Genomic DNA, 15,837 nt, shown 5'->3' with positions numbered 1-15,837 from the left:
GATCGTTCTTTTATAATACTCGTGATAACTCATTTGTAATTACCAATTTAAGTCTCATAAAAAAAAAAGGTGAAACACAATTAAAGGTTTGTATTTCTTTGAATAACCTCATTGGTTCACCTAGATTATCTTGATTGCAATCACCTTTAATCCATTCAAGCACATCCACTACGGGTTGAAATATAACAATAAACTAATTATATTGCCATATAATGTGAGTTCCAATGTGTATCACAAGGATGTATGAGACTATTCTCTTGATTTAACTTTTCCATATTTTAAGAGCACCATATCAAGAGCTTTGTTAATTTGTTCATGTTGTTTCTCTCTAAATGCATCATGACATTTATATGATGATCCAACAATATTAACCAAACTACTAGCATTCATGAAGAATGGCAACATCCTCATATGCTTTGTTACGGCTACAAGAGCTAGTTAAAGTTGGTGTGCAAAATAATGAAACATAAAATGTTTGAGGATGTTTGTTCAAAATCTTTTTTTTTCCCCTCAAAAGACCACTTAGCTCACATCTCGTAATACTAGCTCCATCATGACCTTGTCCTTGTAACTTGGACATACTCAAATTTGTGGTAATAAACAATCTCTCAATTGCCTCTTCAAATTTGCTACTATTTGTAGAGGAGACATGTTGAACACCCAAAAACCTTTGAATCACTTCTCCTCTTTAATGCAGTATCACCACCATTTGCACTTGAGACATCTCGTGATTCATCAACCAAAAGAGAAAAAAGTACAGCTTCCATATCTTTAGTTTCAACGACACAAGCATGGACAAGATCTCTTGGAATATCGAAAGAAATATACTTGAGATTTTTTGGAGTGTTGTCAAACATAACATTCCTAACTTTCTCATCATGATCGGCAAAAAATTGCATAAGCTCCACATAACTACCCCTATTGTTTGATTTCAATGATTAATCATGACCACGAACAAAAAGATCCTTTCACAACAACCATCTAGTTCAATCAAGTGTGACACTCAAAAAATGTGATAAATAATGCGAACTTCATTGGTTTGCTTGATCACAAAGGTTTCAATATGTTGCTTTTATGTCATCAAATCTCAAATTTGTTGTGAAGTTTTACTATGAAGACTTCCAACACATTCCTCATTTGAAGGAGGATCTAAGCATTGTTTCTTATAGGATCATTCCATTACGTAATTGTAAAATGAGAAAGAAAAATGGGTCTTCTATGACTAATAACTATTAATTAATCAAACAACAATTCAATTAATCAATAATCAATTCAATTAACCAATAATCAATTATCATATATATTAAACAATAATTCAATTAATCAATAATCATATATATATATATATATATATATATATATATATATTAAACAACAATTAATCAATCAATAACCATATTAAACTATAGCAATTAACCAAAATTTTATGTTGAATTATCAATTAGGGATTTAAATTTGAAAAATTAGAGATTTACCTCAAAATGATGGTGGTTGATGGTAGGCCTAGTGGCTAATGATGGCATAGAGTTGTGGAGGGCGATGACGTGTGGTTGGGGCAGCGGTGGGCTGCAATGGGTGTGGTTGACTGCTGCTTTCAAGTTCTAATGGTAGTGTCTCCTTAATGTTTTTGTCTACTATAGTCTGTCTATCTAGATATATTCCTTCGTGTACATGTGTGTGATTTTTTTTTTCCAAGTCCAAAACGACATCATTTTGGCATGGGTGTTTAAAAATAATAGAAACGCAGCATTGCCACTACAGAGCAGCAATAGCTAGCAGGCAAGTTGACACCAGTCAACTTTCTTTTCTTCATTTTTTTTGCTAGGCACGTGTAACACACGCGTGAGAATAATATTGTTTACTATCGTACTAGGTTGTAATGCTATGTTTTTGCCTTGTATTTGAAGTAAATTATTGAAATTAGATAATTATTTTATTTTCATAGAACAAATTTTCAAAGCATAAAAAAAAAATTGCAAATTACTTGCCTTTTCTAAAGGCATGGAGTTGCATAAAGGCAAGTACAATTGAGAATAAATAGTGAGGACAACTTACATGCCCTTAGAGCAAGTCCAGCAGTCCCAAAGTTCCCTTTGCAATTGGGTTAAACTGTCTTTGGACCAAAAAATCTGGCTTCAGTGGTCCTAAAAAGGGAGACCAATTGGACCAAGGGCTTGTGCCCATTGGACTGCCCTTGTAATTGGCACCTAAGCTTGCACACGCTGGCAATTGGAATCGACCCAGTGGGGCCCCCTCATGTGCGCAGCCTAATGCCAAATGGCTCGTTTTGAGCTTTTGGATTTCCAACAGTCAGTTGATCTGGACCGTGGGAAATGCAATGGTAAAACACATTGTAACTTTTTTGCAGCTACCATGTGGTGAAATCTGAGGCATCCAACATAAATACTTTTTTTAAAATCAACAATGATGATTATTTTAATAGTAAAAAATAAAAAAAATTCCAAAAACAATTTTAAAAATACTCAAAAAAATTTCTTCTATAAATACCAACCACCTCCTTCATTCTCCACACATAACTCAATATTTATTTTAATATCTTTGGTGTGTTGTAATGCTATGCTTTTTCCTTGTATTTGAAATAAACTATTGAAATTAGACAATCTTTTATTTCCTTGGAGCAAACTTACAAGGCATACAAAATTAAAAATATATATTTGTGTATAGTGCCCTTACCCTTGCCCTTCACAAATGGATGGACTTGTACATAAGCAATTACTGTTGAGCGTGAATACTAAAGGCAATTTCATTGCCCTTGCCCTTGCCCCATCGCTTTCTTCCACTCCTTCACCTGCATCAACAACCTACATAGGCTCACCGGTGTTTGGCTCGCTTGGCTCCAAAACCTCACCATCTCCTACGTCCAAGTCAATGCCTTCGAACTCACGCCAATTTAATAAGCGTCATTCCAAAACACTTGATTTGACTCTTACCCACTTCGATTTTTCTAGCAATAAGCTTCAAGGGAAGATTATCCAATTTCCTATCACTCCTCAAAAAGCCTCGAAAGCTTAAATCTTTCTTCCAATTCCATCAATGGCTAAATAGCCTCTTCATTCGAGGACCTAATTTCACTAAATAATGTATCTTTGTCCTCGAATTCTTTATCCGACAGCAATCAATCTCATATTTAGTTCATGTCGATCTCAGCTTGAATCAATCTGAATGGAACAATCCTAAGGTTCCTTATAGAAATAAAGAGCTTGAAGGACTTGAATCTTGCAATCGAGTTCTATGGCGTTCTGCCGTTCAATGAGTTGTTTATAGGTGGATTGCAATTGTTCAAGATTAGTAGGAACAGAAACCTTTGCTATAGCCATTATGTCCTGTCAACTGTATTGAAGTTGTGGAATTTGCGCTATCACAGACATGGATTGACCGTGTCAGTTCCACCAGCGATAGATGATGATTCGTCCAGGTATGACAATAGCGATTCGGACTACAACGACAGTGATGGTGGAAAAGGGAAAAGAACGAGATGAAAGATGAATTTTATAATTTTGATTTTAAAAGAATTAATTGTTTTGTATACTCCATGTGACATTATATTGTTGTGGGTTTTATATACGTGTCACACTAACACACTAACATAATTACTGATAGACTTCTAACGGAATGATCACATTGATGTGCTGCAGTTAATCTGACCCCAAAATCGATCGATTTTGAAACTCAATGACCAAACTGAGGAGTTGCGTCAATTTCAGGGATCATTTGCAATAAAAACTCATCTTTTAAAGCTACAATTTTAGGGTTTTTCTATATAGCTTGTTAAATCTTTAGAATTTAAGAATTTGTTTAGTCATGTTATATTTAAGGAAGCTTTAATGAAAATGACTTAGACTAAGTTTATGTTAACTAAAAACCATTCTACAACTTTATTTAGTGAAAAAGACTTAAATTTTAATGAAAATGACTTAAATTCTAATGAAAAAGACAAAAACTTAATATAATAAAAAATAAAATAGGAAAAGTAATAAAAACCTGACACATGCGCGCGTCATTTGCACACGCTATTTCTAAAACTGAAGGATACTACACTATTTCTGAAACTAAACGTTACTACACTATTTTTAAAACTAAACGATACTATACTATTTTTGAAACTAAACACTATTTCTAAAAACTAAACACAATTTCTAAAAAGTAAACACTAACTTTTTTTTTTAAATTACACCCAAGAACTACACTATTTTGGAACAGAACACGATACTACATTATTTCTGAAACTAAACATAGGCATTATTTCTAAAATTGAATACAAGTTGCCATGCACTGACTATTTCTTAAACTGAATATGTTATCTCCCTAAGAAGTTTAACGACCATTCTTCTCCCTCCTTTTCTTGCATTTTCTTAACACTTTCTCATCTTTCAAACATCTTTCTTCTTCTAATTTTCTTCGATTCTCATCAAATTTTCTTTGTATCTCTTCAATTTCTTAGCTCTTAAGTTTAGATCCTTGTTAAGGAAAACAAAAAGCACGATTAAGTTGGGCCCGGCACTTCTTAACCACATCAACATTCCCCCTGCTTGCTTTATAAAAGCTCCAGTTTCCAACCTTGAATTCCGGTTTCCAGCTTGCTTTATTTTTCTAATTATTTAATCTTATTAGTTTTTACCTATTTATGTTCTTTTATTATTTTTTTTCTTCCACACATTAACACAAAAATGGATACCACGAGTGCCACATCATCAATATAAATGGTAATGTAATGGCCAATCAGACTGAAGGTTAAATTGACGCAATTCTAAAATTATACGTTGTAAATTGCTAGAAATAAAATGTCGTAGCCCACTTTAAAAACCACTCCCAAACCTTGATGTGTCAAAGGTAGTATTATTTCCATTGGAGAAACATCATATGGATGAAATATGATGTTTCTCTACCACATGCACTAACAACAATAAGTTGTCTCAGGAGTCGAAGTCTTGGTTGAGATGGGAAGCCTGGGTTCCAATGGCATCGTTCAACTCACAGATTCATGTTCTAACGTTTGAAAGTCCAGCTATTATTTTTTATTTAATAATTATTATCTCACGTGTCATTTATTTATTGGTGAGTACTATCAGCTGTCAATGACACGTGGTTGTATTGTATCATCTAATAAATTTTGTACTGTTGGAGATCGTTAAGAGTGATTTTTGTACAATGACATATTTTATACAACAACAATATATTTTATAGTACAACAATATGCCGATCTGGTTAAAGAGTTTTTTTTTTTTTTTTTTTTTTTTATAAAGTTCAACGGTATAGTTTATATTAATAGGAGGTTGCTAAGTCACACAATGGACAATCTAATTTGGTATCAAATTCGTTATATACAAGATTCGAACCTAAGACTTTTCACTTACAAGTGATATCACCAGACGGTTAAAAATTATTGTTAGGTTGATACTTTTACGTATTGTACCTCTTTTACCTAATATTTAGTCATGATTTTGTATTAACTTGTTGAATTTAATGTGTTTTGTGCGAGTTTTGTTAAAAATGATTTGAGAACTAAACATGAATCTCATGGTTAATTTGGGAAAACCCGAAGATTATCGAGTTGTGCGCATGACTTTGTTGGACCGGTTCAATTATTGGAACTTGGGCCTTCAAAGCATTCCAAACCGTGTGAAAGGGTTAGCTCAATTAAGAAGGTTGGTGTAAGTTTGTCATTAATTGGCTAGTCCAATTGGTTTAGGCGACAAGGAATTGTAGTTTTTTGGTCCTTTCTTTCTATATTTTCGAATTCTAACGTTGTATATTTTAATTTTATCATGAATTAATTCATTTTGTTAGGACTAGAGTGGCTCTTATCATGAACATATAATTGGTTTAGGCGACAAGGAATTGTAGTTTTCTGGTCCTTTCTTTCTCTATTTTCGAATTCTAACGTTGTATATTTTAATTTTATCATGAATTAATTCCTTTTGTTAGGACTAGGGTGGCTCTTATCATGAACATATAATTGGTTTAGGCGACAAGTAATTGTAGTTTTCCAGTCCTTTCTTTCTATATTTTCGAATTCTAACGTTGTATATTTTAATTTTATCATGAATTAATTCCTTTTGCTAGGACTAGGATGGCTCTTATCATGAACATATAATTCTCGTTATTTATATTAATCTTAGTTATTGTTTATGTTGAGTAATTGTTATTGTGCTTTGTTGTTATTAAATTACTGGCTATTATTTATGTGAAGAACTAAATTGCGACTTACAAGTTGAGTTTAGTAGATTGCTTTTCATAACAATTACCATGAATTTCATAGCCGAGTAGACATACTGGTATGATTTCTGAAGTTTCGTATAATTATCTGTTGAGTTTAAAGGGTTTTGATTATCTATAACTATGACTAGACATAGCATGGGTAGATAGTTAAAAACACAAGTAGTATATTCTGACAAGAAATATTGACGAATCAAGGGATAATTTCTAGCAACATGGGAATAATTTGAGGTTAATATGAATAACAGGATTAGATGGGATTGAGAATGAGAAACATGATGTCCTAGTGTTTTCATACATTAATTTTTTATAATTCATTCACTTTTACTTTGTGTTAGTTCAAAGTTAAATCGTAATAGTAAATTTAGGTTAATCCGATCCTTATTAGAATAACACGCTACTTATCACCACTAGCGGAGCCACATTGGGGTCATTGAGCTCACATGACCCCAATAACTCAATGTTTTCCCTCTTGTTTTTTTGTCTTGACCCCTATCAGTTTGGGAAATAAATGGTTTGTAGGTTAGCATTTTGTTTCTCAACGGTCTCCTCTCTGCTGCTACAGTTTCAATTTTCTTCTTTCTATCCTCTATCTTCTTCTTTTGTGGTGCATCTTCTTCGTAATTCAGATTTTTTTTGTCTCTTACAATGTGCTTAACTCAAATTCTTATTAATTGACCAAAAAAACTCATGTTCTAATTTTCACTTACGTCCTTGACTACATATTTCCTGGATGTATTGACTTCTTGATTCATGGCTTATTGCCATGTGTGGTGCTTGATGTTTTCTTTTACTTTTTGTTAACGCTTTACATAAAAACAAAAAATACGATATTACTACGTGAACAAACTATAAACAAAAGTATGCTTAATTTAACACTTACTTATCATGATCCCATTGTTATATAATTCTGGCTCCGCCACTGCTTATCTCTATATTACTTGGATGATGTTGTACACTTCCAATTATCACAACTATTAGTGGCAAACTACCGCATCCAAAATCTCCTAATAAATTAAAACAACTGCATCACAATACTGCTGTATTGTCCATGTACAGACTCCAGAACTGTTACAATAACTAATACTTGGTTCAAATGTGTGTAAACATTCCAAATTAAGCTTCAAGAAGCCAACTAAATGCAACAGACAAAGATATGAAATTAGACATATATAAATATTGCAGTATCTACCATCCTATCCCGTTATGAAGATGATGATGAGCTGCCAAATCTCTGTTCGCACTGCCATCTCCACTCTCATGAATCCTACTGAAATTGTAAGCGCCATGACTACTCGCCAAATTGTAATTTGAAGTCATCACTTGCTGCTGCTGCTGTCGTCCCCCAACTGAATAGAAACCTTCATTCGAAAGATCCATCTTGTTACTTAAAATAATGTTGGTTTGACCATTAGAACCATGAGGGTGGTCTTCTTCTCTGGCCATGGAGTTCTTATCTCCCTCGGTCTCCCTGTACTTGTTGAGATACATTTTCAAGGGTCCAACATAATTCTCGAATCCCAGAGTTGTCATGGCCCAAAGTAGGTCATCCCCGTTGATAGTCTTTCTCTTTTCTCTCTGGCACTTGTCCGATGCTTCGCCCGTGATGAAGCTTATGAACTCCGATACACATTCTTGGACCGTCTCCTTAGCTTCCTTTGAAATCTTAGCATTTGCAGGCAGGGACTTCTTCATGATACGGCTCACGTTCGCAATGGGGAGGAACCTGTCTTGCTCTTTGGAACTGCTGTCTGAGACGTTCCCAGACAGCGGGCTTCCAACCGGGCTACACGTTTGATTTCTTTTTCCACTCATTGTGTTTAGGTTTTTTCCCTCTCTTCCTCTTCCTTGCGTTGAAGTGTTTATGTTGTGGAATCTATGAGGAAGAATTGGGGGTTTTTAAGCTAACAGAAGTGGGGGGAAAAGAACCTAGAAGAATATTTTATTTTTGAAAAGAAAAACGAGTGGAAAGGCGGTTTGATGTGGACAAAAAAGAAAAACAAACACTGGTTGATTAGAACAAACGCAAAGGATGGTGTGTGAAGGTATGGAATCTTTGGATGAGAGAAGAAGAAAAAATAATATGTGGTGTTAAATAATAACAAGCTACTCAATACTATCGTCTGGTGGTATTTATCTTCACTTGTAAGTGAGGGATTCGAATCTTGTAGATGATGAATTCGATACCAAATTAGGTTTGTCATTGTATGGCTTAGCCGAAATCCTTTCTCCTGTAGTATAAAATATATCGTTATACAAAAAAAAAAATAATAACAATAACAAAAGAACATCAATAATAAATTGACAGTGTGACCTTTTCTGTTACGGAAGTTCCATGGAACCAAACATGAAAAATTGAGTTGGGCCATGAAAAAACAAGCAATCACCTTTCCAAATATTGGTTTTTTATTATCTATTTTTTAATCTCTTTTGTTCCATAGTGTCAATTTCCTTTGTGGCTTTTGAATATAATTTAAAATCGATAAACCGAATGGGAACGAAAAATATAATTTCAGCCTGCACGGCAAAGGGGAGACCTTAAAATTGTTGAATACGTCCACCGGCAACGGATACCGTGTGTAATAAGTTATATCTTGTGACTATTAATCAAAGCTAAAGTCCAATTTTGTAAACTCGAGAATTTTATTTATATTTTCAACTTTATTTTTTTTCTTTTTTGAAAATTTAAAGTAGTTACTCAACGAGTTTTTAGTTTTCAAAAATTTAAATACTATACAATTATCAAATGACTCTAAGAGAGTGAAATATATAAGTTGCTTAATTTATAAGTGCAAATGACATTCCTATATTACCCTATATGAGTAATACTACACTTACTATCTATGTGTATTATCTCTTTGATGGAGGTAGGCTCTTTCTGATAGAAGTAAAGCCCGTCAACGAATGTGAGTCTCATCTCTATTACAAATATGATACAAATAATAGTACAAATAAATAGAAAAAATAGTATTTTGACCCTACATAGGCTGCGACACCCCCAATTGCCTAGGATTTATTGGCACCAAACAACTCGTGCCACATCGATGCGTGACAATTTTCGGGACCTACATACATGCATTGTTGTCGACCAAAGAATCAACCACTTCGTTGTCCGACAGTTGGCCTTGTCTCTACACTATAGCACCTAGGTAAATTTAGGTGGCATATATGCTAAATAAAGTTTAGGGTACCATTGATAGTAGCCAGAAACCACACCATGTTCCTGTCTTCAACAATCCTTCTTTGTAGATACTTTGTTGATTTATCTTTAGATTTCATAAAAAACTTGGACTGCAATTTTATATCCAATGAATCACTCGGTATCTTTGTACGGCTTAAAAAGGCATAGCAAATAGTAGAGTGGAGCACATTAACACATATATATATATAAGGCCTTTAAAGAAAGATATCTCCATTTTAAAAAAAAAAATAAGGATTAGTTGTAAGGACTATATCAGATCGAACTTCAACGATCCGAATCGTTTATTTTTCAAGTTAGACCTCATTAATCATCCTTGTACAATATTAGTTAAATCGGAAATATTTGAGACATCTAGTTGAGTTCAAAGAAATTGACGAACATTTTGTTCTATAAGAAACAATGAAATTACATCGTGATAATTAAATAGGCAAATGGTTTCGGATTAAATTAATTTTTTGTAAAGATGATCTATGAATTAAGATTTACAAAATAGACAGCTCGAATCGTTGAAATTCGACGTTAAACAGGCCCAAAGACCTGTATATATATTTATACACATATATATTGCTCAGCTATGAGCTATTCCTACTTGTCTTTCCAAGACTCTCTCTACCGATCACATCTCTAGACCGTAAAGATTATCATCTGCCTGCCATTCTCAATCTTTCTTTAGTTGAATATGGTTTCCCCCTTAATTATTAGTTAAAATAGCCTATATGTACGCATACGTAAGCCCTTTGCGGGCGTATGAGGTTTTTTTTTTTTTTATCCCAATTTGGGTGACTTAAAATCGCAAACAAGGACTTACTCATTTTAAAATAAGTGCTCAAGTTTAAGGTCATAGTTAGATGATTTATATTGCAAAAAGTTTGTAGGTCAAATAATGATACACGGGAGATCTTGTATCCGATTATTAACTCTGTAATATCGCTTGTATTAAATGGTTAATTACGGATACTAATATGGCCTAATTCATGAATTGTGGTTATAGTTAGATGATTAATCGTGCAACAAGTTTATAGCTCAAGTAACAAGACGCTCAAAGTTTTATTTGATCAATAATTTGTAATATCGCTTGTATTAAATGGTTAAGTATGGATAACAATATGCCTTAATTCATATCTGCAATGTGCCTTAATTTAATAAAATGATTTGCTTTGTACTTGCTTAATTATTTTAATGCGTCAGACGTTGTCCCTGATATGTAGTCTCCACCGTAGCTTTGAAAACAGTATAACTATCATCTTACAAAAAGGAAAATAAATGTATAATAAAACACACTAAACATCTTTTGATATGTTTTTTATTTGGTCAAAAGCCATCTTTTGATCAGGCTTGTGACAAATGGCTTTTTTATCAACTGCCTCGACCTGCCCCTCTCTACAGAGAATTCTGGACCTGTCCATGCCCTGCTGAATCGCTGACTTGCAGTAGGCGGTCTCTAGAAGGATTTGTATTTTTTTAAAATAAATTTATTATATAACATATTAACATATAAATATACATATATTCACACTTTGAAAAACCATATTTGTATAGAGAAATTAGAAGAAAAAAAATGTAAATTAAAAAAATACATAAATAAATATTTATTATAAAGAACAGTGGAATTAGTTTTAAATCAAAATGGACCTAACTTAAAAGAAAAGCCCATTTTTCAATTAAACCACCTTGATTCCTTGTCCACAGCTTTCTCCAAGGCCAAGGCTTTCACGACCATCATTTGGTTAGTGGAAAAGTGGCTCTAGCATTTATACCTTTTTTTCCTCCTTTTTCTTTCGACTCTCTCTCTCTCTCTCTTTTCTCTTTTCTTCTCTGCAACAGATCCTCTTTTCTCTGCAGCAAAACGCATCATCTTCTCAATCTACTTTAGGCGTCGTGAATTCTAGTTTTGTTCTTTAGTTTTTTTTTTTTTTTAATTTCAATGGGTTTATCGACTGATGTTGGGTGCAGGAGTGCTGGTTTGAAGATTTGGGTTGTCGGTGGTGGATCATGCGGATGTGAGGCAAGATTTGCAGCGAGATTGGGAGTTGCTTCCACTGCCACCTAGGTCACCGCCTAGCACCGCCTAGACCGCCTTGAGTGCCTAGCGAGCGCCTAGGCGGCTGCCTAAATTCTCCCCTCCTCACCTGAACGCCTTAGCCTAAATCGGGTCGGGACTCCACCGTCGAGCGCCTAGGTGCCGCCTAGGCCGATTTTTAGAACAATGCTTAAACTACATATGATGTGGTGGGGGTTAGAAAATATTACGAAGATCACATTTTTTTATCACATTTTTAAATTATATGATGTGATAATTATTGTAATTATGTCACATCAATTAACATATTGAGCTCTATTTAATATGCTTATTATAATATTCTACTTAATAAATTAGTCTCTTCACGCGCGAGAAAAATTTGTCTAGAACTTAACTTGTCATTGGACATGTTGTTTGATTCTAAACGATATCTTATTCATCTCACATTGAGGTATATATACATGATTTACAAACACTATCTCACTACTACAGAATAAGTACAACTAATTAGGACTATTACATAAAAGTCAACATTCTCTGTGTTTTTTTTTTTTTTTTTTTTTTTGGAGAATGGAATATAACTAAACTGGGAAAATATGCCAAAATATTATAGAAGGCCTACCCCGAGGCAAGTAGTCAACACAAACTACTAGGAAAGAGTAGTGTAAGAAGGTACAGAGAATCATGACGCCTCATCTAATGCTAAAAGCGTCCCTCCTTACACCACCTACTCATCTAGGGGGGACAGAAAATGCCATCATTACAAAAAACATGTACCAGGGAAGATGGCGGTCTGTCGACCTAAATTACATCACATACTTCCCTACAACACCGCCACGCCAAAAGGTCCACAGCCGAGTTGGCCAATCTTGGAACCCAAGACCAGCGGCAATTTTGAAAAGACTTCCCCATCCTGTAGCAATTTACAAGAATGGGAAAAGCTTCCCAACTGCCTAACTTTGCTCGGTCCCGAAGCTAAGAGATGGATTCGGAGGAGTCAAATTCAATGATTACAGAATTCCAGCCCTTAATAATCCCCAACTTACAACCATACAGGATAGCCAAAGCCTTTGCCATTGCTACACTAGTCGCCTTGACACCATATCTGCATGCCACCAGGAACCTCCCCTCGTTATCCCTCGCCACCACACCTATAAACCCCATACTCCCTATACCATCCAACTTGCATCCACATTTATTATCACAAAACCCTAACATGGAGGACACTAATGGGTGATATTCTCCAAGATAAGAGAGGAGGGCAATGTCCAAATAATTGTAGAAGATGTAGCCTCCTTGAAAGCATTAACCGAGTGTGAGGTGGTTGCCAATACCTGCCTTGGGTATATGTGTTTCTGGTTAAACAGGAAGTTGCACCTGGCTAACCATATCTGCCAGCATGAAAAATCAATATATGTTAACCACATACACTTCTCTTTTTTCGAACCAATGACTGATTTAAATGTTTCCTTCAGCCACATCACCCATGTGGAAATGTCCATCCTGTTAATACTTAAGTTCATATTCCCCCTAAACCAAAGCACTTCCACCCAAGGGCATTGTAGGAAGAGGTGTTCAATTGTTTCCTCTTGCAGATTACAAAGGAGGCAGGTGGGTGATTAAGACAAACGTCTTTTATATAAATTGGCCATTGTTGCCATGGCCCCATGTAGGGACTTCCACAAAAAACACCGTATCTTGGGCAGAACCTTCAAACTCCACAGACACTTCCACAATTCTCTAAGAATAGAGGCCACCGAGTGATTGAAAATGCTTCGAGTTGGCTGGTTTTTAGCTAGCACCCAGTAATATCCAAATTTCACCGTATAGCTTCCTTCTTTCACAGAATGCCACATAAGCCGGTCCGGCAACTCCGGGTCACCGATGGAAGTCTCCAGGATAGCCTCATACACCAGCTTCTCCACAAAAGGTTTCAGGAAAGCAATGTCCCAAGACCCATTATTTTGGTCAATGAGCAAATTTACCTTTAAGTTTTTTGAAACCTGCACCGTGCCTAAGGGAGAAGAAAACCAGAGGGAATGGAGGGGATCCACATGTCAATCCAAACTTTTACATCAATACCGCTTATTATCTTCCAGTGTGCTCTCTCCCGAAGCAGATATCTTCCAACTAATAAGCTTGACCAGGCCCAAGAGGCTCTTCCCCTCCTATTCGCATCAAGAAAAGAGCAATTAGGGAAATAACGGGCTTTAAGCACCTTCACCCACAAAGAATTGGGCTCCATAATCAATCTCCAGCATTATTTCGCCAGCAAGGCCTTGTTGAACTTTTCAAACTCCTCAGACCAAGCCATCATTCCTCTTTCGATCGGCCCAACTTCTTTCTAGACACCCAATGGATCTGATTCTCCCCATCTTTTTGCCTCCACCAAAATTTAGAAATCAAAGCATCTAATTCATTGTAGAATGTCGTGGGAAACTTGAAAAGGTTCATTGGGTATGCCAGAATTGCTTTCGCCACCATTTTAATGAGGACTTCTCGCCCTGCCTGTGAAAGAGAAGATTTATTCCATCCTTGAAGCTTACCCAATAACCTTCCCGTGACATAAGCAAGCCCATTTTTCTTCGAGCATCCTCAGATGGTCGGAACCCCCAAATACAAACCTGGGTCCCCGACCCTTACCATACCAAGGGTGATAGCCAACTGATTTATTAAAATGTCAGGCCCATTAGATCTGAAGAAAACACTCGATTTAGAAATATTAACCTGTTGACCAGAAGCCGAGTAATAATCATCGATCATATGAGTTAAATGTTGGCAATTCTCCTCCTCCGCCTTGAGAAAAATGAGTGTATCATCAGCGAATAATATGTGAGAAATAGGTGGTCCCGTTGGGTTCATCCAAACTCCCTTGATCCGATCTCGATCACTAGCCTATTGATTCGAAGTGAGAGAACTTCATTGACTAAAAAGAAGAAATAAGGGGATAAGGGGTCACCTTGGCGGAGTAATTGAGGTTTTCCTTCTTCGTGCTAGAATATGTTTAGTATAATGGCACAAGTAAGGGTGTCGAATCCACAGGGACTAATTGGACCTATATAATCACTTGTTTTGCAAGAACTTTTTACTAGAGAAATAAAACTAATCAATGTAGGCAGATTTGTTGTTGTAACTTGAAAGCATAAGGAAATGAAGTAAACACAAATAAATGAATCAACAACTAATAAAATGAGATAGTACCAATGGAGATGAAGCTAGGGATTCGATTTTACCATTGCTAACCCAAGGCCATGTTTGTTAAATCAGTTTATACTCAGTCATCTACCTATTTCTTGAGTTTGTTTCACTTAGATATGATCAACCATATGATGTGTGGATTTGATCAAATGTCTCTAATCATGAGCCTAATTGTGATGTGCAACTTTGGTTCCTAATCAAGAATATGTAGTGCACAAGAAACTTTCACAAAACCAAAGGGAACACTGAGCAGGATGTTTGCAAAACATTCCCTTCATTCATTCACATATCCACCAAGATTATGCATGATGTGTGCTTTAATCTTGGCTAAACAACCTGTGGTTAATTCAAATGATGATCAAGCATTAAAATCAACACACTAAGTCACAATTAAATCGGAGAATGAAACAAGAAATAGATAAATTAAATGAGAATTCTGAATTAACTACATGGCAATCTTGCAAGGCTACATCGAATCCCTAGAGAGAGATTAGTTACACTTCATGTTTACAAAAGGTTTGACATAAAAATATATAACATGAGTGAACATAGGATTAAGAAGAAAGAACCCTTGAAGCAAAACTGATGTTGAAATCCCTTAAGAGTTGCCTTCGGTGTTGGTGCTCCAAGTGTGTTGTAAATGAAGGTGGAGCGGCTAAGGTTGAATGGTTTCTGCAAATGGGAGAGTGTATGGAATGGAATGAAACTGAGAAGAGATTGTGTAGGAATGGAATGGGAGCTTGCGGCAAAGGGGAAGATTGGATGTGTTTGTGGTGTCTTGTGTATGAAAATGAGATGTGATTTTTGTGTATGAATGCATGGGTTTTTATAGGGGGAATGGGAGAATATGTGGGTGATTGTTTAAGAGTGAATGTGGTTGTTATGATTGAGAGTGCATGTGGATGAAATAATGATGGAAAAAGAGCTAGGTTGTTGGTGTGTGAATGCATGTGTTGAATTTGTGATGCAATGATGAAAGAGTAAGTGCATGTGTGTGTGAACGGTGGTGCAATGATGAAAGAGTAAGTGCATGTGTGTGTGAATGGTGGTGCAATGATGAAATGATGAAGTAGGAAGGTGGAAATGCATGTGTTGAATTGGTGGTGCAATGATGAAAGAGTAAGTGCATGTGTGTGTGAATGATGAAAGAGTAAGTGCATGTGTGTGTGAATGGTGGTGC

The 15,837-nt window shown here is 35.5% G+C and overlaps 1 protein-coding gene across 1 annotated transcript; it reads right to left on the bottom strand.

Annotated features, from left to right (window-relative positions):
* Positions 1–7,213: 7,213 nt before the first annotated feature.
* On the bottom strand, positions 7,214–8,052 carry LOC137720021 (nuclear transcription factor Y subunit B-1-like). The gene has a single exon (XM_068459015.1). It carries the CDS (start codon positions 8,050–8,052, stop codon positions 7,426–7,428), a length of 627 nt encoding a protein of 208 aa, XP_068315116.1. The 3' UTR covers positions 7,214–7,425.
* Between the last annotated feature and the right edge of the window lie 7,785 nt (positions 8,053–15,837).

Source organism: Pyrus communis, chromosome 1 (genome assembly GCF_963583255.1).
Source record: "Pyrus communis chromosome 1, drPyrComm1.1, whole genome shotgun sequence".
Lineage (NCBI taxonomy): Eukaryota > Viridiplantae > Streptophyta > Magnoliopsida > Rosales > Rosaceae > Pyrus > Pyrus communis.
Note: the sequence above shows the minus strand (reverse complement) of the source record. Positions and strands in the feature narration are given on the sequence as shown.

Excerpts from the sequence above, each read along its gene's own strand:
- LOC137720021 (XM_068459015.1), bottom strand. The coding sequence starts at position 8,052 with ATGAGTGGAAAAAGAAATCAAACGTGTAGCCCGGTTGGAAGCCCGCTG.